The following is a 22,647-nucleotide window of genomic DNA, read 5'->3' as shown; positions in this document are numbered from 1 at the left end:
AGGGCGTGCGGGATTCTGCAGGGCGTGCGGGGTGCGCATCCCGCTGAGCCACCGCCCCGGCTCGCAGCGTCCCTGCCCGGGCTGGGATGTGTTCGGGAGAGGGGGGTCATAGCCAGAGTGCAGGTTTTGAGGTGCAAAGCCGTGTTTGGAGGGTGGGGAGAACCCCGGGGGTGCACAGCGCTGCCTTCGGTGAGCGATCCCCGACAGCGATATTCTAACCCTGCTGCCGCCTCTGAACTCTGGGGATGGGATCCGAGAGCTCCCGGTGAACTTCTTACAGTTGGATGAAAGCAAGTGCAGCATCTGGGGGTCCACGTGTCTCGGGGCTCTGCACAAACTGGAGGGTCCGTGCCTGCACACACGCTCGGGCAGTGGTGTCGCGGCTGTCACGGCTGGTAGTGCCGGCTTTTGAGTGCGATGTGGAGTGAGCTGTCTGTTCGAAAAAGGCTGGGAAAGGGGGACGCCAAGAACTTTGGAGGCTGTTTTTGCACTGAAGGGAGATTCCAGAGGGGTGCGGTTTCGGTACAGGCAGGAGGACTGCGGGTGATGGGGTGGGACTGGCCCGGCTGCACTGATCGCTCGTGGGGTGCTGGCGATGCTGAGAAGGTCTTGCACTGTTGCTCTGAATGCTGCTTGTAGTTGAGGCAGAAACTTCCAAGGGCCAGTGCTTGTCTGGGTCCGATGACGGGGGTGTGGGGCTGCAGCCCCCCGAGGCACATGGTCCCCTGTCCCCATCCTTCTCCCAGCACTCTGATCCACGTCACTTGCTCTGATCGAGGGGCACTTGGCTTACTCCAGCGTAGCGCGTTGCCTAATATTCTGTCAATAATTAACCAAGCCAAGAGCTCAGGGACTGGCCACCTTCCTCCTGGTGGGGTAGGATGGGTGCAGAGCATCAGGATGCAGGGGCACGATGAGCATTTCTCTACCACAGCCGTGCTTCCACTCTCCATTTCCAGGGAAATGTGATTATCTCTGGCAGCAGCACTGCCCTGCAAGGAGCCTGCCAGGGACGATGCTTGGACACAGCGTGGCCTGGCCCTGACCCAAAGCATCTTCCTGAGCGTGGAGGAAATGCCACCGGCAAAGCCATGGTGTGCTCTGTTTGGGTTTGGTTTGTGGCAAGGCTGGACCAGAGCTGAGCAGAAGGTGTGTGGGGCTGTGTTGGTTCCTGGGAGAAAGCAGAACTCGCCCAGATGGGGCTGGGGGTACAATAAACCAGCCTCTGTCACAGTGGCTTGTCACCCATCAGCAGGATGTGAGTGGCTTTAAATGCCAGGCTGAGCTTTTCAGGATCAGTGTAAAAAAGGTTGTTTTTCTTAAAATATACAAAATTCAGCTTGTAAATCATGGTCTGTGGCTTGCTGGCAAATACTGCTCTCCATCCACTCTTACCTTTCCTGAGGCATTTGGATTTTGCCCTGTTGACATCAGTTTTATTTCCAGTGGGACAGCTGTCTTGTGGCACACCTCCCTGAGCTACCTCATGCCTTGCGTCTTCTCTCCACCCAAGCTTGGATTGCAAAGGTTCCCTTAGTTTTTTCTTTTTTTTTTTTCTTTTTTTCCTTTTTCCTCTAGTATAAGGCTGCTGTAGAGAGAAAAAAGCTTTAATTTGGCGTCAGCACTAGTGCTGTGCAGAGACTTTGACCGGGGTTTGCATTTCCCCTTCCTCTTCCCTCCCACCTCCAGACCCAGAGCATGTTCTGGCAGTTTGCTCAAAATCAAACGCCTTCTTAAAAAAAAAATAAACAGTAGGGGAATTGACCCCTTTAAAGGTGGAATATTCCCTCTTAGCTTTTTCCAGCTGGGATGCCCTGCCTAGGCATGAATTCCAGTGGCAACCTGGCTGTCCTGCACGGTCCTTATGGACAGTTCTTAAGCGTTTAACCGGGTGGGTCGGTGCCGGCGGTGCTGCAGGACCGCGTCTCCGCTCGTGTGGCGGGGGGGGCGCCGGCGGGGGAAGTGCCGCCTGCCTCTGCACGGAGCCGAGTGCCAGCGATCAGGTTTCTTCCTCTCCCGTGGGTATAACTGAGGGATACTGGAGTTTTCACCAGTTGCGGTGTTGCACAGACGTCGCACAAACCCTGAGCTTGAGTGCCTTTCACAGGAGGGCTCGGCCGGAGGCGGAGACTTCCAGAGGAAGGAAGGTGGAACTGCTGTCGGAGGGATACCAAAGTGTTCCCGAAACTGCAGATGTCAGTTCCACTGGGAACGTGCTGCCCTCGGCAGCTTCAAAGGAGCTGAAAGGGCTCTCGGCGGCTGAGCGTGACCTCGGTCCCGCTCCGGGCGTTCCCACTGTGGAGATTCGGGAACAGCCTGGCCCCACCGGCCCCGCTCTGCCGCCGTCGCCCTCCATGTCCCCCCTGCCCTGTGCCAAGGTCCCGGGGCAAGCTGAACCTGCGGTCGCGAGGGACCTTCCCTCTGCCCTGGGGTTCCCATTAGCTCCAGTCGATCCCAGATCTCCCGGGGAAACCGAGTGGGAATGCTCCTTTCTAGCGAACAGTCTCCCCAGGCTCACACAGGAGGGATTTTGACCCCCAAAAGGTGCAGGGTTTTTCCCTCCCGCAGTCCAGCCCTCAGAGTAGGCTGTGTCTTCCCAAACTTCTGCCTGGTTCCCAGTGTTTGGGGGTTTTTCTGGTACTCACAGCCTGGAGCAGTTTGATGGGAGCAGCTCCAGGGGGTCTGCAGCTGCCACCAGCACCGTACTGCCTTTGCTGTCTTGCTGAGAATCAGAGGAGCAGCCCTTGATGCCCTTGGACATGAGACAGATTGTTCCACTCCCCCTCCTCTCTTTATAGGTGCTTATTTTCAATTTTCCCGAAATTATTTCATTTCAGTGCAAAGCATTTTATCTGCATCAGTCAGCAATCAGGCAGCGCCAGAACCTCAGCTGTGGCTCCAATTTTTCTTTTTTGTGGTAGAACCAGAACAAACAAAGAGCTCCTGACCCCTGGACTGCAGAAAGTTTTCTTCCAATGACCATGGCCTTGTTACAGCCAGAGGATAGGAATACCCTGGCTCTCCACTGGTCCCAGCCAGCTCTGGGTCACTGCTCTTCTTTCACTGCGAGCCTGCGCTGAGTGCTTCAAGTAAAGGTTTGGAAGTGAAGGCACAGAGCTGAGTCGGGGTGATTTACCTCTGGGTGCAGAGCTCGTGGCGTGGCACAGTGACCCCAATCAATCCAGCGCTGCCGTGGGAGTCTGCCACGGAATCCCACAGCTTCCCGAAATGGAAACCTGCAGCTCTGCCCAGCGCCAGGCTCACTGCCAGGCCTTGAGAGATAAAGTGAGCGGGTGTTTATCCACTGAGCACGTGTCTGACCTGATGCACACAGAGAAGTAGGATTAGATGATTCCTTCAAGGCTTGGCAGTGGGTGGGTGCTGTGACACTGGGATGGGAGGTGAGGAGCTCTCTTAGGATGTGCTGGGAATGTGGGTGATGCTCTGGCCACTTCCAGCTCGGTGTTTGTTGTCCAGAGCTCCAGCTGGAGCAGCAGCCTCATCAGCCCCTGCCCACTTTGCCCGGCACCCTGTTTATCCCAGAAGAGAGGAAAGGATTCTTAATTAGAAGTGCAGAAGCAATGCAAGGTTTGCCTTCCTACTCCACTGTCCACTGAACCTCAGCTGTAAATCCCACTCTTCCCTGGTATTGCTAGAGAGCCAGTCTGTGGTGGCTGCTGGCCAGGAGCCTGAGTTGGGTGCTCGGCACACGGCCGGTGGCTTTTCTTGGCAGCACACCCTGCCCACAGATATGCCCCGGCATGTTCCCTTCACCCTGACCACGTGGCCCAGCCACCAAACCCTGCAGCATCATTCCCAGGGATGCTCCTGGCCCCTGGTTACCCAGGAAACTGATGGCAAATGCCGGAGCTGGTGGCTGGAGAGGGCAGTGAGCCGTGAGTTGCCTTCCTCGCCACATCCGGCAGGGCCGAGCTCTTCCAGCCGGATGTTTACCGAGATGTCAGCTGGAGAGATGCCGGCAGGCCCCTGTTGCAGCATGCCCATCTCCTGGCCTTGGGTGCTGCATCCCAGGAGCAAAGAGGGTGGTTGCTTCATTAATTAATTCCAATTAATCTTTTGTGCTATGGGGGCAGATGGGCTGAGGGGCTGGAGCTGGGTTCCTCTCGCTCGGCGTGGGGCTGCCTGGCCAACTCAGGGAAGAAAACAGGATAAAGAAAGAGAAAGTTGGCAGGAGGGACTCAAGGTGGGGGAGGTGCTGGCAGCAGGGAGAGGAATTTGTATCATGTGGCTGTGGTCCAGTGGAGCTCAGTGGCCACTGTGGGGACCGTGCTGGGCCCTCTGGAGCAGTCACTGCTTTGGCACATTGGATGGTAAATGCTGATGGTCTATGGGGACATCAGGGATCAGGCTGAGCCCTGCTGGGAGCCAGCATCACTCAGCAGCCTGATTCCTGTGTGACACAGTCGCCTGAGTCCCGGGCTGGTGGGGCAACAGAGCAGAGGGAGAGGGTGGGGGCACTTGGGTGCCGAGGCCGAGGGTGCCTGGGTGAGGTTCCTGGCTGTGCCGGTGCCTCCGTGTGTGCCCAGCAGGGATTGTCTGATGTTTCCTGCTAAGTCGCTTGTTTCTTGTTCCTTTGTCAGGCTTCATGAGCTTGCACCGATGGCCAGCAGGTATGCATTGAGCTAGGACAAGGCCACTCGCTCCATGGCACCTCCTCCCCACGGCATCGCCATCTAAGATCTTCCCACTGTTAATTTTGCTCTGCTCAAGCCGCCGCCAAAGATGCCGACAGCCAACGGCCCAAAGGTGCCACTGAGCAGCCTCCAGCAGCAGCTGGAGCTGCTCCTGGTCTGCTCCAAGTGCAGCGTGAAGGAGAACGAGATCACCTACCACCCGCGGGAGGTGGAGCACAACTGCATGTATGAGATCCTGCTGGCGCGCTGCCGCAGCCGCTGGAGCACGGCATGGAGGAAAGTGTCCCGGCGGCCCGGCTTCCCCAACCCGGCGCGCTACGCTGTCTGCAGGTATTACGTGGTGGGGCTGGGCTGCAGCAGGCACAAGAACCAGTGCACCTTCGCCTGGAGCGCGGAGGAGGCCATGGTCTGGAACTTCGAGAGGGAGCACCAGCTGGAGCGGCGCTGGCTGAAGGCGGCGGTGCTGCAGGCGCAGCTGGGGGGCCACCCTGCCACTGCCCCCCACACCATGGCCAGTGCTGCCAGTGAGATCATCAACGAGTTCGGGGGGTGCTTCCCGGACATCTGCAAGCGTTGTTTTTTCGGCTGCCCCCAGCGCATCACGGTGGGCGGCCACAGGCAGCGCTGCCCATCCCACCACACCTGGGACCCGCTCCTGGTGCACGTGGTGCTGGATAGCCAGAAGAAGCAGCAGTACACGGCCATCCGGCCCTGCCCCAAGTTCATGGAGACCCTCAGCTACTGCTGGTTCATGTCCCAGGGCCGGCACTGCAGGCACGGCCTGCAGCGCTGCCACTACGCCCACAGTGATGTGGAGATGGCCGTCTGGGAGGCCGAGAGGGAGCAGGGATTGCAGCGCTCCGACCTGCTGCCACCTGTGGGCACCGGCAGCACCAATGGCGAGCCGGCGGCGCCCGCGCCTGTGCACTTCTACTGCCGCATCTGCCTGGTGACCGTCAGCTCGCAGGAGAGCTTTGAGAACCACTGCTCCTCCATCGAGCACGTGCAGATGCTCTCGGCCGACAGCTCCATGCAGTGGGTCCACCGCGCACCACCGCTCGGGCTGACCAAGTTCTCACTGTGCAGCAGGTAAGGCATCCAACAGGGAAGAGGGCCGGGGCAGCAGGGAGCTGCTGGCTCCCTGAGGATCCCCATGCCACCGGGCACGGGTGGCACCTGGAACACCTCTCTCCCGACAGAGCGGATGTGTGTGAAATGGGCAACAGCTGCACCAAGGCTCATTCCAAAGAGGAACTGCAGGAGTGGATCCAGAGGGTGAAGGTTTCCATGAAGAAAAAGAAGCAAGCCCTGAAAGATGGGCTCTTGTCCTACCAGGACAGGCTCATTGCTGAGTATCGGATGTGCTCCAACGAGGTGTTAATTGTGAGTGGTGGGCACAGGGTGGGAGCACTTTGGTGCAGCACATCACAGGGATCCTCTGGTGTGAGAGCTTGGGAATGGAGCCCACTGCTCACCTTCCTAATGGGGATGCAAAAAGGGATGTGGCGTCCTCCTTCCTTCATCTCTTTGGAGACAGCAACCTGAGACCCTGCTCAGGGTACCCGAGCTGTGCCGTGGGTCCTCTGGCTTCCCAAGGCTGCTGCATGGGGACCCAGCACAGTGGTGGGTGAGGATGGATTATGAGGATGTACTCTGGATCCCTCTTGGGAAGACATAGCGTAATGGCAAGGAGGAAGATGGCCAAGATGGCTCTGAGGTGTGTCCCTGGGACGCTGCTTTCAGTCCCTCTCCTCTCATGCCTCCCCACAGATGGCTGAGCACATCGAGGGTGTCCAGGTTGCGTGTGAGCAGCCTCTGCACGTGCAGCTGGAGGACAGGAAGAAGAAATACCAATGGAGGTTCAAGGTCCACTCTCAGGTAAGCTCAGTCCCTTGGAGGGTTTTGTTTGGTTGGGGTTTTTTTAGTTATTATTTCTGCAAGGGGGAGAAGGATGGGGATTTGGGCATGTTTAAATGAGGACGTGTGTTGGGTGTTCAGGAGCTGCTCAGGTGATTCCTGCACTGAGCCTCTGTGTAGGGGGTGCAGCCACTGTGTCTCCTGTCTTGTGCAGTGGTCCTGGGGCAGACCTGACTGCTCTCAACACCTCCCCTGCATCATCACAAATAACAGCATTCAGCTGCTTTCCTGCCCAGGATTTTGTGGATGTTGGGGGCAAAAGTCTGTCCTCTCCAAGCAGATTACCTATTTCCTGCACACTGGCTGATATTAAACTGAAACCTGAGGTTCTCTGAGACCCTAAAGTAATTGCTGTGGGGTTGTATGAGGAATAAGCTGTGGTGAGGCTGACATAGTGTTTGGTTCCTCTAGCAGCTTTTTCTGGGAAATTCTGCTAGAACACCTCACCAGCTGCTGGGCTCTTCCCATGGTTTGCCCTCACTGTGTCCCTGTCTTCTCCTCAATGGCAGATGCATCTGCAGCACGTGGCCCTGCTGAAGCGGGAGCCTGGAGTCAACTTCTACTTCTCGGGGAATGGGCTTTCTCGGGGCCTCCAGTACATTTGTGGGGATCACGTGGCCACCCTGTCCTCCTCGCCCCACACTGCGCTGGTGGAGGTCAGCATGGAGTGCTGCACCCTGGGCATCTTCGAGCAGTGGGTGGTCTTCGACTTCGGCAAGCGCCCCGTCCTCATGCAGAAGATCAAGGTGAAGGTGGGCCGGCAGGAGACCCCCCTGCACATCCCCAGCACCAGGGAGAGCACCCGCCCCGTCAACTTTGTGCGGTGGAATCGGGGTAACCGGATCATCGTTCCCAGCGTGCCAAAGACTGGTGAAGATGTGGATCTGCTGGCCAAGTACAAACCTCCTGCTCTGGCACTGGATTACCAAAGTGAGAGTAGTGCAGTCGTTCCCATCACCCGGCTCAACTATCGGGAGAGAATGCACAGCTTCCTCTTCCGTGAGGAAGAAGCTGAGCAGGCTCTGATTGCCAAGTAAGTGCCAGGCGTGAACCCTTTTGGGGTTCCCCCTCACTGGGCACCACAAGCCTGTTGCTAACCCTTGGGACCGTGCTGCTCCTGGGGTCTTCTGTCCATGCTGGGTTGGGTCTTGTGGTGCCTTCCCAGAAAATTGGAAACTTGCCTGGAAGGATGGCTTGCTGGGTCTCATCCTGTGGCTGTGGATTAGCTAGAGCGTGGTTTCTGTCTGTATGTGCTTGGGGGGGCTGGCAGACCCTCTCTGGGTATTGGTGGCAATCCCCTCTCCGCGGGGGAGGGCTCAGGAACTGACACATCCTTTCTCTGCTCTTCATTCGGGTGTTTCCTCCTTTCAGACTCAACCTGCGTGTGCTCATCTCGCTGACCCCCATGCTGCAGAGCTTCTCCATGGGGGTGAAGTTTGCTCTCTCTGGGGAGCTGTTTGCTGAAGTGCCTACCCCTTACAACCTCTCGCCGGACACGGATGAGGGATACCTGCTGAGCAGGTCTGTGCCCACCGCCTTCCTGGCACTTGACCCACCTGTGGACAATCGGGTTTATGAAGTTTTTGTGGAGCATAAAGCCACCACGGAGAAGACCCTCTGGCTACAGATACCAAGGAGGTGCTGCTCGGAGCTGAACTTCAAGGCAAACACCTCCCACAAGGTGGAGATCCAGTTCCAAATCGACCAGCTGCTGTTCCGGCAGTGGCACCAGGCTGTGGACTGCCTGTTGGATGAGAAGCTGGTCCTGCCAGATGTTGCCAGTTGCTCCATCCCATACTCTCCTGGGTCCCCACAGAAAGGAAATAGCAAGCAGAAACAAGCCATCTCCTTCATCACGGGCCAGCGGACCACCAAGCGGCAGGTCCCACCTCTGCTCATCTATGGGCCTTTTGGCACAGGGAAGACGTTCACCTTGGCCATGGCCACCTTGGAGATCCTCAAGCAGCCCAACACACGGGTGCTGATCTGCACTCACACGAACAGGTTAGCAGGGAAGAGGCAACAAGAACTGTGGGCAAGCTGGTGCATTGCTTGCTGAGGGGATGAAGGGGAGCCAAGGTGTATGAGCCAGAGCTGAGCTGCCCTTTTCTCAGTGTGCACTTCAATTGCTTGTTTAAATAAATTAGTTTTATTGAATTTGTCTTAAACTGCTCTAGTTCCTGCTAGGAAAAAGCCTGTCATGGGTGGAAGTCTTTGTGGAAGAGGCAATGCAGAATCATAGAATCCCTGAATGACATGGGTTGGAAAGGACATTACAGCTTGTTTCAAACCCTTCTGCTAGACAAGGTTGCTCCAAGCCCTGTCCAGTGTGGCCTTGAACACTTAACATATTCCTGCCTCATTAGAAAATGGGAATGGGGCTGGAGAGACAGTTTTTTCCAGCCTTTACTGTGTGCTGCAAGACATAGACAGCTGCTGCCCGACCATGCTGGGATAATATTGTGCTCTAGTTGCCCTTGAAGACTGTTGGGCTCTGTGCACATGCCAATCTATTGACTTTTCCAGGGAGAGTTTGGGGAAGAGAAAACGCAGATCTGGTCTGAATGCCATTGGACCTGCCTTCAGAGAAACCAGGCCAAGACTGTTAAAATTAGAGCAGTTATGCTGAAAAGAGTGTCCACATCCAATCCTGCAGGCTGTTACTGCCTCAGTTTTTAATGCATAATAGATGGTGACTGCTAATCCTAGCCTGTTCCAGGCTGTTTGCTTGCACGGAAGCTTCTCTTGCAGGTCTTGTCTCACCTGGGGATGGGGGTGCTTTGCCGTCAGAGGAGAGCTCCTTCTCACTTGGCCCCGGACAGCATCAGGGCCACAGGTTTTATTGGGCACATCACATTTTTCCATAAGAGTGTCAAGAGATGTCCTAGTCTCAAGTACCAATTCCTGTTTTAAACCATACTCTGGAAAGAGTCTGGGACTTGGTGGCTGCGTAGACACCGGTTCCTTTGTGATGTGTGTTGGGGAATGATGAGAGAGAACTTTGTACCACAGAATTTAGGAACAGCACCAACAATTCCTTGATGCTTTTCTATTTTTTCCCCTCCAGCGCTGCTGACATTTACATCCGGGAGTATTTTCACAACTACGTGACCATGGGGCATCCATGGGCTGTTCCCCTGCGGATCATCTCCACCGACCGGTCCGTCAACATGATGGACCCCATCACCCAGATGTACTGCTGCCTCTCACCGGACCAGCGCTCGTTCCGCCACCCCACGCAGGCCGAGATTGACAAGCACCACATCATTATCACCACCTCCATGCTATCCAAGAACCTGAGGGTCCCCCCAGGCTACTTCACCCACATCATGATCGACGAGGCCGCGCAGATGCTGGAGTGCGAAGCTTTGGTTCCACTCTCCTATGCCACTTTTGAGACCCGCATTGTCCTGGCTGGGGACCACATGCAGATAACCCCAAAGCTGTTCTCTGTTGGGAGTGGGCAATCTGCTGATCACACCCTCTTGAACCGGCTCTTTCAGTTCTACCAGAGGGAGAGGCATGAGGTGGCCAAGAAGAGCAGGATCATCTTCAATGAGAATTATCGTTCCACTGCCGGCATCATCGAGTTTGTCTCCAAGCACTTCTACATCGGCAATGGCAACGCTATCCAAGCCAGTGGGAACATCCCACCCCATCCCGAAATTTATCCCCTCGTGTTCTGCCACGTGTCTGGCGTGGCTGAAAGGGATATCTCCATGATTTCTTGGCAAAATGTCTCTGAGATAATACAAGTGATTGAGAAAGTGAAGGAGATCTATCAGAGGTGGCCAGATGAGTGGGGTGTCCGGGATCTGAAGAAGATCTGTGTGGTCTCCCATGGGATGCAGGTGCGTAGGGGAATCCTGCATTCCACCTGAGGGGGCTATGCCTGCACTGCTGACTAAACACTCCCTAAGGAAGACCTCTTAATCTATTTATGATTATTTGTGCAATTAAAAATAGGAAATCTGGGGTCTCACGTGCCTTCAGTGTTTTTTTGAGGCAGTCTCCATTTAGGTAGCATGTCCTGGGTGGTTGGAGCAGAGATGGTGGAATGGCTTAGTTAAACACTTCTATCAGCATCTTCTAGGCAGGTTAATGACAGGGCACTGGGAGCTCTGGCTGAAGTCAGCCTGGATGTGTGGCTGCTGTCAAGTAATTTGGGCAACCTGCAGCTGGGCAGGATGAGGGACCCTGGTGTTTGGTGGGGGGTGTTTCTGAGCTGAGTTCAGTTGTGCTTCTTTCTTACCAGGTTTCTGCAACAAGACAGGAGCTGAGGAAAAAGCAGCTACAAGATGTGGTGGTGGAAAACTACGAAAATTTGCCAGGTTTGTGTCTTGTGCCACAGTCCCTCATGCCTGGCTGCATTTTGGGATCTTTTGTACGAGAGTCATACACAGCTTTTGCAGTCATGCTGGTGGACAAGAGGGTCCATAGCAACTACAGCCACTGCGTAACAGACAGGGGGAAGAGACACTGGGGTGTTAGCAGAGGAGTTTCCAACATCTTTACATTTTCCTTCTTTTTAAAATGCAAAATATTGGCTGTTATTGTGGAAAAATACCTCTCTGGGAGGTGCTGCCAGGCAGAGCTCCCCTACCCTCTCCGTGTCTCTGCCACCACCGCAGTCCATGTAACACCAAGTAGGAGGGAGTGCCTGGAAGTCCTTTGGCTGATTTCCATCCCCTTCTGGTTGGTAGTTCTTTGATTTTGTCTTTTTCTGAGTGAATAAGATTTCACACTGAATTAAATCTGCACCCATCAACTCATTTCAAATACATGGCTGTTGCTTTGTAGGAGGGTAAAAACCCTGTAAGTGCCATCCCAGAGACTTGAGTATGTGTGAATCATGTGAAGCCCTAAGTACCAGCGAGGGAGGCAGTGACCGAAGGGAATTGAAACCAGGATGGCCTGTGGGTACCAATCACAGAACAGCTCACTAGAGGAGGAGTCTCCTGCTCTGGATCACAAGAGAGGGATAAGGCTGGTTTTGTCCTCAAGGACTTAGTTTATGACTCATCCGTGTTTTCATTATCTTTTTTTTTTTATTGCGCAGCTGGGACTCCTCGTGGTGAGAATAACGGACCCCAGGGGGAGTTTGTGATCTCCACACCCTTTCTTTGCAGCCTCTTCCCAGCTCTGACATCACTAGGATGCCTCTTGTTGGTTGTTATTTGTTGTGTGATCAGCAGAGCTCTTCCTGAGGGGGAGAGGGGTCCTTGCAAATGATCACTGCTCTTGTTCCTGCAAGACCCTCAGTTCCTCAGGGAATTTGGGATTCACAGCAAACTCTACCCGTGTTTGCAAGGAGGGGCAGCTGGTGGCACTGGGCACGCTGGGCTACTCCATGGGTGCTCATGGCTGCACTGCTCCAGTGCTCTGCCTTTATCCCATCTCCACACTGTCCTTCCCTCCCTGGTGTGTGGGTGGTGGTGCCTTGGGATGTCCATCCTGGTTCACACACAGAGGATCTCACGATCCCCAAGAGCTGCTTTATTCACATCAGGTGACTCCCATGTTTCAGCCAAGCGAGGTTACATCAGTCCATGGCCATGTAACACAGTGGCAGCCAGGCAGGGTCCTCCCTGTTGGGTTCTTGTGAGTGACTTCTCCCTTGTCCCCTCTGGTGCAGGGCGTGAGTTTCGGGTCATCATCATCAGCACGGTCCACACCAGCAAGAGCCTGCGCGTTTCAGCCTCCCACCACCTCGAGTTCTTCAACGAGGCCAGAGTGCTCAACACCATCATGACCCGGGCTCAGTCACTGGTGGTTGCGGTGGGGGACGCCGTGGCCTTGTGCTCCCATGGCCAGTGCAGCAAAGTGTGGAAACGGTTCATCCAGCAGTGCATCGACAAGGGGAGCATCTTCCCAGAGAACCTGACAATGGCTCAGATCAAACAGGCTGCATGTGACAAGGACAGCTGGAGCAGGAGCCCAGAGGGTAACGAGGAGGACAGCGACACAGATTCCTCAAGCTCTGAGGGCGAGAGCATGAATGCTGATGATCCCATCCTCCAGGAGCTCTTAGATGAGAGCAAGAACGTGCTGGTGACAGTATCTGAGGAAGGGCTGCTGAATGTGAAGTCCGAGGCTTCAAACCAGTGGAAAGACAAGTGGGAGTATGTCAACTTCTCTTCTCAGATGATGCAGCAGTACCTGCACATGCACCCCAAAATGTACAAGAGGTGTGAGCTGATCAAAGAGGGGTTCGACAGAGCTTCTGCCTTCACCCTCAATGACTCCCCTGCCATGAACATCCAGATCAAAGGCAGAGTTAACTGCGGGACAGCCTTCACTGGGGACGAGGTGCTGGTGGAAATCCTGCAGAACAGCACAGGCGACAGCAGCAGCCACCGCCCACAGGGGAGGGTGGTGGGCATCCTGAAGCGTGGTGAGAGAGAACGGACCTTCATCTGCATGATGGACGAGTTTGATCCCCGTGTGATGATACCCATTGATCCCACTGTCACCAAAATATTCGTTCCAGGGTTGAAGGAGAAACCCAATGTCATTCCCATCCGCAGGTTTGTCAATGGAAAGTACAGAGTGGTCAGCTGTGAGAAGATCAACCAGGAGACAAGGAGGTGCCAGTTCTTCTGTGTCCAGGTCATCTCCTGGCGGGAAGGGTTTTATTACCCTTTGGGGATAATAACAGAGATCCTACAGGCAGCACTGACTTTGGAAGAAGGCTTAAAGATCCTTGCCTTGGAGTATGGTTTGGAGAACAAATACCCAGCTGCTGTCACCCGAGAGGCAGCCAAGTACACCTCCAACAACAACATAAACCTCACCAAGGAAACTCTGAAGGACTGTCGGAGTTATATGACCTTCACTATTGACCCCCAAGGTGCCAGGGATTTGGACGATGCTATCAGCGTTAGGGATCTGGGGCGTCACTATGAGATTGGGATCCACATTGCAGACGTGGCTGCCATCGTTCCCAAAGGCAGTGCCTTGGACCTGGAAGCAAAGAAGCGGGGTGTCACCTACTATGCTCCCAAGCAGGAGCCTCTGTGCATGTTCCCACCCAAAATCAGCCAAGACGTCTGCAGCCTCCTGCCGCAGAAAGATCGACGGGTGATCTCCTTGTTGGTCACCATAGAAAAGGAGACTGATCAGATGTTAAAGGGAGTCTTCACCATCTCCGTGATCCGCTCGGACAGGCAGCTGTCCTATGAGGAGGCAGAGCTCTGCATTAAGAACTGCTACAAGGGAGCAGCAAAGGCCCTTCGTTTTGATACCCTGGAGGACTGCATAGCTGTGGCTTATCACTTCTCCAGGATCCATCGGAAGTTTCGGCTGCAGGAGGACTGTTTCTATGACCGGCTGGATGAGGAAAGTTCCCCAGGTAACAGAGGGTCCCATCAGATGATAGAGGAGTTAATGATCATGTTCAATAGTTTCGTGGCCGAGTTCCTCACCAACCAGGAGGTGACCAGAAATGTCACTCCTCTCCGGTGTCAGTGTGAGCCAAGTCTTACACAGCTGTCACTCATGAAAAACAAGTACAGCCACATCATTCCTTTGTCCATCCATCTCTTGCATCATCTGGGAGAAATGCCTCCTGGACAAGACTCCCCTAAAAATGTGGAGTTCAGTCTTCTGGGCCCCATCTGGAAGCACCTGCAGCTAGCTGCTAATGCCCATGACTTCCAAAAGATGCTTGACCTCGTTGTCACTGATGACATCCACCCAAAGCTGGCCCCCGTGACCCTGGACTTCAGGAGAATGCTCAGCCGCTCCTACTTCTGTCGCTCCAACTCCACTGTCCAGTCAAAGGCAGGCCACTACTCCCTGCATGTAGACTCCTACACCTGGGCCTCCTCTCCCATCCGCCGGTACATGGATGTCGTGGTCCAGCGGCACCTTCATTCCGTGCTCCGCAAGAAGCCCCTCATCTATTCTGTGGATGACATCGAGTTTCTCTGTCATGACTTCAACAGGAAGAATACCCAGGCCATGACATATGAGAAGAGAGCCCACTCCCTGCAGATGGCCAGCCAGCTGAAGGACCAAGTCCTGCAGAAGATTGCTTTTGTGGTGGATATTGAACAGATGAGCAGGTTTTTTAAAGCCCTGTTTCCCCTGAACAATGAGAGTCTTCCGGATCCGCAGAGAATTAGCTACAGGTCCCTTCAGCTGATAGAGCAGCCTGTGTTCATCCAGCAGCGGAACAGCATCAGGCTGACCTGGAAGAGAAGGATGTACTCTGCAGAGACAAAGGAGCAGAGCCTGCGGGAAGGACCCCTCTGCGACCAGAGTGTCACCCTGTTCCGCACCCAGACGTGGCAAGACGTGCTCACGGCCATCAGGAACGAGGAGTTTGACAGGGCTGCGTCCCTGCTGCGGCAGAGCAAGGAGCTGTACCAGCGGCACATAGGCTGGGTGCGGAAGAGCTCCTGCTCCCACTACATGGAGCTGTCCCTAGAGCTGAGCGCCGGTGACGCGCTGCGGTTCCAGCTCACCACTGACGTCAGCCAGGGCTTCCTGGTGCCCTTCGTGCAGCTGTGGTGTGTGACACAGGGGTTTGAGGTCTGCCTGCAGCACACGGAGAAGCCGATCGACTGCTTCTCGGCCTACGCCACGCTGCAGTCCAAGGACAGGTACAAGAGCACGACCGAGTACAACAAGGTGTGGATGCCCATGAGTGCCATGGAGTCTGCAGTGTGTGCCGTGGCTGAGAACGACTCGATTGTCCTCTGTGATATTAAAATAAAGTGGGCAAAGCAAAGGACAAGCAAAGGACAGCTGCAAGGGAGCTTTGTGCTGAACAAGAAGTGGTTGGAGGAGTGCTCCATTGAAGTGGACTTCTTCCACTGTTACCTGTGCATTCGTTTAGGTGGGCTGAAGCTTCCCAAGAGCCTCCAGAGTGATGAGGAATGCCTTAGCCATGGCCTCCAGAACCTGTCTTTGCTTGACAATGGCGAACCAGAGAACAAACTTGTGGTTGATCCCGATACCTACACGTGGGTGGCTCACGGAGTCACGGAGGAGTTCAACGATGACGAGAAGTCAGACAGGTCTGGTCAGCAGACTATGAACTTTTACATCCACTATATGTCTATGGAGAACATCCCTGTAGAGATCTCACAGGAGTCTGCCAGGTTCACGGTGGAGCTCATTCCAAAGATGCTGCCAGACATGTAAGTGGGCTCAGCAGTGTGCTCTCATTAGCCTGGCTTCCCACAGGACCCTTCTGCTGCACCCCCAAGGGCCTTCCTCACTGCTGTGACTGGTCCTCTGAAAAACCTGCCCTTACCCTTACTCTGACTGCCATACTGTTGGGCTGTGGGTCTTTGGGGGGTGTGGCAGCACTCCTCAGGTCTGTTCTCCAGAGGGTCTCATGCTCTTCTGATTGTCCCCGAGAATGGGAAGGTGGGAGAAAGTGCTGAAATTTCCCTGAGCACCCACTTCTTATGTTACTGGCTTGCTGCAATATGTGTTATAAAAGGTCAAGTGAAGCCCTGGAGTGGGGTTTGCTTAGCAGAAGAGCTCCCTGATTTCCAAATCATTCTCCTTTGTTGTGCTGCAAAGCAAGTTCTGCTCTTTTTAAAATCAGAGCTGTTGTCTAGTTTGCCCTTCCTTGTACACAGCACAGGCTGCCATGCACCCCCAGTACTGTAGCATTCTCAGGGCAGAATGTGCTTCCTTTTGCATCATGAATTTTAGGAAAAATTGGAAGCTAATCCAGTAAAAGGGGGTGGGCCGTAATAAAACAGAGTTAGGGCGGGAGTTGTGCTCCTTGCTCTTAACATCTTTGCAGGCTCAGCTGTTCAATCAGTTGAGAAATGGTCCCAGATCCAGAGGAGCAAAATAAGTTTAAGTTATTTTTGTGGAAGGAGTTAATGCAACAACAAAGTAGAGAGAAAGAATAAGTAAGGCAGTCGTGCAAAGCTGTATTACAACTTTTGCTGTTTTATGCTAAATTCCATTCATTCTTATTTTTCCCTGTCAGACGCAAAGAAAAAGCACTTTGGAGGCTCAAATATGCCTCTGAGCTTGCTAAAAGCATCGCCCTTGGCCATGAACCTCCTCAAAAAGGTAGGTGCAAATATTAATCTTTCTTACCTTGTGGCTATTTGCTTCTGGCCAGGCAGGTGCCCTGGCAGTTTCTCTGGGCCCTTGCCATAGGGGTGATGCTCCCACACCAGGAGGTTCCCCTGACAAGGGGATCAGAGGAGCTGCTGTGTAATTTGGGATGCCCTGCTGATGGCTGGCATGGCTGAGATTGTCATCCCCAGGATTCACAGAGAGGGTTCATGGGCAGAGTATCTTGGCAAGGGACAAGGATTACTTCTAGGTGGTCTTGTAATGGACCACCATCACTAGGTACCTGCTGCACCTTCTTGCTGAATTTCTTCTGTGCTGCCCTCAGTAACCTTCTTTACATTTGTTTTCTTTGGCTCTTTGCTGTAACAGTGACAAAATCCAGATTCCTGCAGCAAAAATCCTTTGATATTCCCGGCAGCAACTGGAAACTTAACACAAGTCAGACCCAGGCTGTTCTGGATGCTTTGAGAAAACCCTTCACGCTCATCCAAGGCCCACCAGGTAAGGGGGGACAGCAGAACACACCTCTGTGGTATGAATGGCAGGTGAGAGCTGATCTGCTGCTTTCCATAGGACCCTCACTGAGCCAGGAGAAGGGAACGTGGGTTGGCATCACCCACAGCTGTGCAAGGCAGTCCCCTCCGCTCTTGATTTTATTTCATGGCTGATCATCTGGATGCTGATCCAGAGCATGAGTGTTGTGGTTAAAATGTTCTCAGCATGCTTCTGTTTTTTTCTAGGCACAGGGAAGACGGTTGTTGGAACTCACATTGTCTACTGGTTCCATAAACTGAATGAGGAGAGTGTTGAGAAGGACAAAACACCATGCTTGGAAGAGGAAAAGCATGACAGGAGAAAGTGCATCTTGTACTGTGGCCCATCCAACAAGTCTGTTGATGTTGTTGCTGGTAACTACCATCTTTTATGCCCCTGAAGTGGCTTGTATTGGTGGGAGGGAGAACACGTGGTGTGGAGGGGCAGAAAGTGGGGCTGGTCCTTACAGAGAACCCTGCACTGCAGGGAGAGGACCAGTGGAGATGGGATGATGAGTGAGGGGCAGGGAGGGACAGGCCTGAGCATCACCAGTGCCTAGTGCTGTCTGACCAGACCTGCCCTCCTTCTCCAGAGATGCTGATGAAGACAAAGAACCTGAAACCACTGAGGGTTTATGGGGAGGCCATTGAGGCGATGGAATTCCCGTACCCAGGGAGCAACCGGAACATAAGCCGTAAATCCCTACGGGATGCAAAGCCAAAACGTGAGCTCAGGTAGGATGGCATGTCCTGCAGGCTCCTAGGGTGCTGGGGAGAGGTCGCTTCTGCATCAGTAATGCTGAATAAGCCAGAGCAAATACAGTTTCACTCCACCACTGCGAGCAACACTATTAACCTGCTTTATAAATAATTTGTAATTAATTTTTTTCAAGTGAACGTGTACAGTCTAATGTAGCACCTAGTCAGGAAATCCAGGTTGTTGAAAAGTCCCTAGATGTTTTCATGTTGTATTTTATGTCCTTGAGGTTGAATTTTGGGTCTACAAAGATAGGAAAGTTTCGCTGTGAGTTTTTTAGCTAATGGGGTTTCTCCACATAGGCAGGTGGTGTGGTCTGCTTCACTGTAGAGGAAATCACTCAGGTCTCAGTGTTGAGGGAAAATATTTATATATTGACTCTTTATTCAGCAAAATAATCCTGCATCATCGTATCCGGCGGGCACCCAGCAAATTCTGGCAGGAGATCTGTCACTTTGACACTCGGGTGAGGAACGGAGAGGAGATCACAGAAGAAGAAACAAAGGAGTGAGTAGGAAGAGACCCTGGTGAGAGATGGCTGACTTTGGTTGTGTGCCACCTCTGAAGTACAGATTAATAAACTGTGTGTTCAGAATAATGATAAAAAGTGATGAGCTTGAGGTTAGTGGTACAGCACAGAGCCTCAGAATCACTTCTGCACTGGTGCTGTTGTCCACCTGAACCAAAATTCCTATTATACCTGTGTGAACCTTGAATCCTTCACCCAGACCCCCTGCCCTGTTGAGTTCAGGACAAAGCACATTTCCTACAGTGTCCATCCAAAGCCCTTTCCTGGGAACACCAGCTCATCCTGGGGAGGGAGGTGAAGCCATAATCATTTGGGAAAGCACAGCCTCTGCCTGGTTCCTGCATGAGGAATCTGGAGGTGTTTCCCTTATGCATAACGTGGTATTTTCTGCATTGACTCTAGGTACAAAGGTTGGCTGTCACAAGGTCGCGCGTATCAGCTGGCGTGTCACGATGTCATCCTGTGCACCTGCTCTGTGGCATCTGCCAGCATCCTGGAGCAGCAGCTTGATGTCAGGCAGATAATCATCGATGAGTGTGCCATGTCCACAGAGCCTGAGACCCTTATCCCCTTAGTGTGCCACCACCGTGCTGAGAAGGTATGTCCCTGCCAAAGACGTGTCCCTGGGACAGCTGCTCAGGGCTCTCAAACATCTTCCATCGTTTACCATGCTGCTCTTCCAAGAGCTGTTAGGGTTTTAAGGTTTGTGTTTCTTTATGAGGTGGATATCACTGCCACCGAAAAAATGTTCTGGCCCAGGTACAAAGTATTAACATGATAAAAAGCATAGACACAGTGGGGGTTGTTCAACCTGGAGAAGAGAAGGGTCCAGGGAGACCTCAGAGCCCCTTCCAGTGCCTAAAGGGGCTCCAAGAGAGCTGGAGAGGGACTTTGGACAAGGGCATGGAGTGACAGGACAAGGAAGAATGGCTTCACAATGACAGAGGGCAGGATTAGATTGGATATTAGGAAAAAATTCTTCCCTGTGAGGGTGGGGAGGCCCTGGCACAGGTTTCCCAGAGAAGCCATGGCTGTCCCATACTTGGAAATGCTCAAGACCGGGTTGGATGGGACTTGGGCCAACCCGATCTAGTGGAAGGTGTCCCTGCCCATGGCATGGGGTTGGAACGAGATGAGCTTTAAGAATCCTTCCAGCCCAAACCATTCTGTGATTCTAGAATTCTGTGGCTCTTTGTTTTCCTCCCATCAGATGGAAGCATTATCTAGGACAGAATCTTTATACCATGTCCAATGTGGTCTTTGGCTGAGGTTTCTGTAAGCATAACATAAATAAGTAGCACCGAATGTCCGTGTACAAACAGCCTTTCAAAGAGCTGATGGCTTTTGCCACTGCCACCACCTTGCAGCTGAGGTGTCTGCTCTTCCTCCCAGGTTGTTTTGCTGGGGGATCACAAACAGCTGCGGCCGGTGGTTAACAACGATGTCTGCAAGAGTCTTGGCATGGAGACATCTCTCTTTGAGCGCTACCAGGGACAGGCGTGGATGCTGGACACGCAGTACCGCATGGTGAGGCCCTCCAGTGGATTGTCTTCTCTCCATCACACAAAATGCTGCTAGGGCTTACCTTGAACATCAGATATTCTCCATTAGTGCTTCCCCTTCCTAGACACAGGATTATATAGGAATATACCAGTGCCAGCTCCAGCAGAATGGTGTTGTGGGTGAAGCCTGCCCAGAAAGATGCTGCAGGCTGAGAAGTTCCTTGGGTTTTATTCACCTCCGTTTCCCCCTTTTCCTCTGCCAGCACAAGGGGATTTGCGAGTTCCCATCCCAGGAGTTCTATGAAAGGCGGCTGAGAACATGGCCTCAGCTTCCTGAGAAACCCAGCGCGCTCCACCACAAAGATAACAACTGCTGCCCCATCATCTTCGGGCACATAGAAGGGAAGGAGCACTCCCTCATGATTGCTACTGAGGAAGGAAATGAGAACTCCAAAGCTAACCTGGAGGAAGTGGCACAGGCGGTGAGCAGGGTCCTGGGGAATTGCTGGGGATGCAAAGGGAGGGTGTTGTGCTGGAATTGTGGAAGGATGATAAAGATACAAAGATCAACAGTGTCTGCCTGGTGCCTCCCGGCTCTGGAGCACACCAGGAGGCCCCTTGGCAGAGGCAGGTGTAGGGCAGTGTGACCCCTAGGCAGGAGCCACTGCTGCCCTGGGGAGGGATGCTGGGGAGCTCTGCCCTCCGGCCCCGCTGCCAGGTGAGCAGGACGCTGGTCCCTCCAGGTGAGGATAGCCAAGCAGCTGACACTAGATGGCACCATCCGGCCGGAGAGCATCGCCATCCTGAGCCCCTACAGCGCCCAGGTGTCCGAGATCAACAAGAGCCTACAGAGGGAGGGCATCCGCGGAGTGACCGTCTGCACCATCATGAAGAGTCAAGGTGAGGGGACAGGAGGGGGAGTGTTGGGTCTGTCCCCTCCTGCCTTCCTGAGGAGCTGCTCACAGATACAGTCTTTGAGCAAACCCTACCCCAGGGTCATTTCAGCCACGGAAGACCAGATTTCTGGGTGATTTGTGATTATAATAAATCCTTTGGAAGCCTCTGGAGTGCTTGGGCAGGGTGAGGCTGCTGAAGGCAGGAAGGTGGAGGATCTCTAGTGGAAGATTTCTAGTGAAAGGTTCACTGCCCATGTCAGGGATGTTGGAACACAGAATGTCCCTTCCAAACAAAACCATTCTGTGATTCTGTGATTCTGTATCTGAGAAGGGTGTTAGAGAACTGCCACAAGATGTTCATTCTCTTTGGAAAGCAACAACCACGAGTCCAAAGGCCTCCAAAGCTGGAGAAACCCAGATGGTGGCAGTAGAGAAATGAGTGTCCTGTGAGGTGGAGAAATGGCCAGATGCTTCCTTCTAAAAAACTCAGGTTTGCTTCCACTTTCTAGGAAGTGAATGGAGATATGTGATTCTGTCAACTGTACGCTCCTGCCCCCGGTCTGAGATCGATAGGAAGCCCACAAAGAGCTGGCAGAAGAAATACCTGGGGTTTGTTACCAACCCAAACCAGGTCAATGTTGGCATCACACGAGCTCAGGAAGGACTCTGCATCATAGGTTGGTATCACTGGACCATGCACAGGCCTGCAGGGGAATGGGATGCTTGGATAAAGGGGTGGTGGTCCAAACTAGTACAACCAGTAGTCTTGTTTTATTCTTCTGCCCTTTAGTCTGGGGGTTTGAAATTGGGCAATCTGGGCAAAGCAGGGCTCATTCAGAGCTTGAATACAGCAAGTATAGTTAGTTTTTCTCACCCTTTGTTTTGGACCGTGTTGTTTCTGTTGCTTTCATGCTAGAGCTCTCTCCTAAGAAAAATCTGGCTGCTCATTTTGCTCCTAATCATGCAGGTGTAGGCTGTGGTTGCTCACAGAGATGAAAGCATGGAAAAGGGAGCTGGAATTTCACAGATACATCCCTGCAAGTGACCCAGCCCCCTTAGCTAGAGGTGATAGACAAAAATGGTATCAGCCAAGCCTCTTCTGACCACTAACCTGCTGTTCCCATCCCTGTGCCCACAGGGAACCGGTACCTCCTAGAGTGCAACCCTTTGTGGGGGAGACTGATCCAACATTACCACAAGCACAACTGCTGCACTGCAGCCCAGGAGATTCGTGTCAGGAGGACCGCAACCCTCTGCCGGTGAGGACGGGCCCTCTCTGCCTGAACAGCGTTATGTGTGCCTTGGGAAGGACCAAATCTTTCCATTATTCAATGAACTACGGAGCCAAATGCAGCGGGGGATCTGGGAGCTTCCCGCACCACGACAACTCAGCTTCAGTGTCTGCTTCAGCATCTTGGGGTGTTCTTAATCAGTGCAACCTTGGGCAGGAACTTTCAATTCTAGCAAACCAAAAAGCATTGGAGATGGATGATGGGCATGTGAATTTACTGGTGATGATACTATTTTTGTAACTGAAAGTTGCTCAGCAGAACCCTCATCCTACCTGCCACTGCAGCTGCAGTTTGTGGGGACCAAATATTTACTCCAGCTGTCAGGGTTGCACTTTGGGGATCAAATGCTCAGTCCATTCATCGGGGTGGAACGACTGCACGCAGCAGAGCAGCACGGCAAGCTGCTGTTTGCCATGGAGGACCAAAGCTTTTGAGTACTGCCTCTCATTTTAAATCCAAGGACAGGGGATTTTTAAGACTTCTCTTTTTTTTTTTTTAAGTGAAGGAGGAAAG

At 53.3% G+C, this 22,647-nt stretch overlaps 1 protein-coding gene across 1 annotated transcript in view; it reads left to right on the top strand.

Moving 5' to 3' along the window:
• Positions 1-22,647, top strand: part of HELZ2 (helicase with zinc finger 2) — a 27,472-nt gene extending 4,825 nt beyond the window's left edge. The window contains exons 2-20 of the mRNA XM_008636021.2: positions 4,602-5,744; positions 5,855-6,038; positions 6,426-6,533; positions 7,082-7,605; positions 7,944-8,576; positions 9,640-10,423; positions 10,828-10,903; positions 12,208-15,718; positions 16,531-16,616; positions 16,995-17,126; positions 17,366-17,533; positions 17,752-17,893; positions 18,306-18,422; positions 18,847-19,042; positions 19,837-19,971; positions 20,210-20,428; positions 20,690-20,846; positions 21,352-21,519; positions 21,981-22,647. Coding sequence (XP_008634243.2) covers positions 4,744-5,744; positions 5,855-6,038; positions 6,426-6,533; positions 7,082-7,605; positions 7,944-8,576; positions 9,640-10,423; positions 10,828-10,903; positions 12,208-15,718; positions 16,531-16,616; positions 16,995-17,126; positions 17,366-17,533; positions 17,752-17,893; positions 18,306-18,422; positions 18,847-19,042; positions 19,837-19,971; positions 20,210-20,428; positions 20,690-20,846; positions 21,352-21,519; positions 21,981-22,105 — 8,466 coding nt within the window. The 5' untranslated portion in view covers positions 4,602-4,743 and the 3' untranslated portion in view covers positions 22,106-22,647. The remainder of the gene's footprint in view (positions 1-4,601; positions 5,745-5,854; positions 6,039-6,425; positions 6,534-7,081; positions 7,606-7,943; positions 8,577-9,639; positions 10,424-10,827; positions 10,904-12,207; positions 15,719-16,530; positions 16,617-16,994; positions 17,127-17,365; positions 17,534-17,751; positions 17,894-18,305; positions 18,423-18,846; positions 19,043-19,836; positions 19,972-20,209; positions 20,429-20,689; positions 20,847-21,351; positions 21,520-21,980) is intronic.

The sequence above is a fragment of the Corvus brachyrhynchos genome, unplaced genomic scaffold, assembly GCF_000691975.1.
Source record: "Corvus brachyrhynchos isolate BGI_N302 unplaced genomic scaffold, ASM69197v1 scaffold10, whole genome shotgun sequence".
NCBI lineage: Eukaryota > Metazoa > Chordata > Aves > Passeriformes > Corvidae > Corvus > Corvus brachyrhynchos.
Note: the sequence above shows the minus strand (reverse complement) of the source record. Positions and strands in the feature narration are given on the sequence as shown.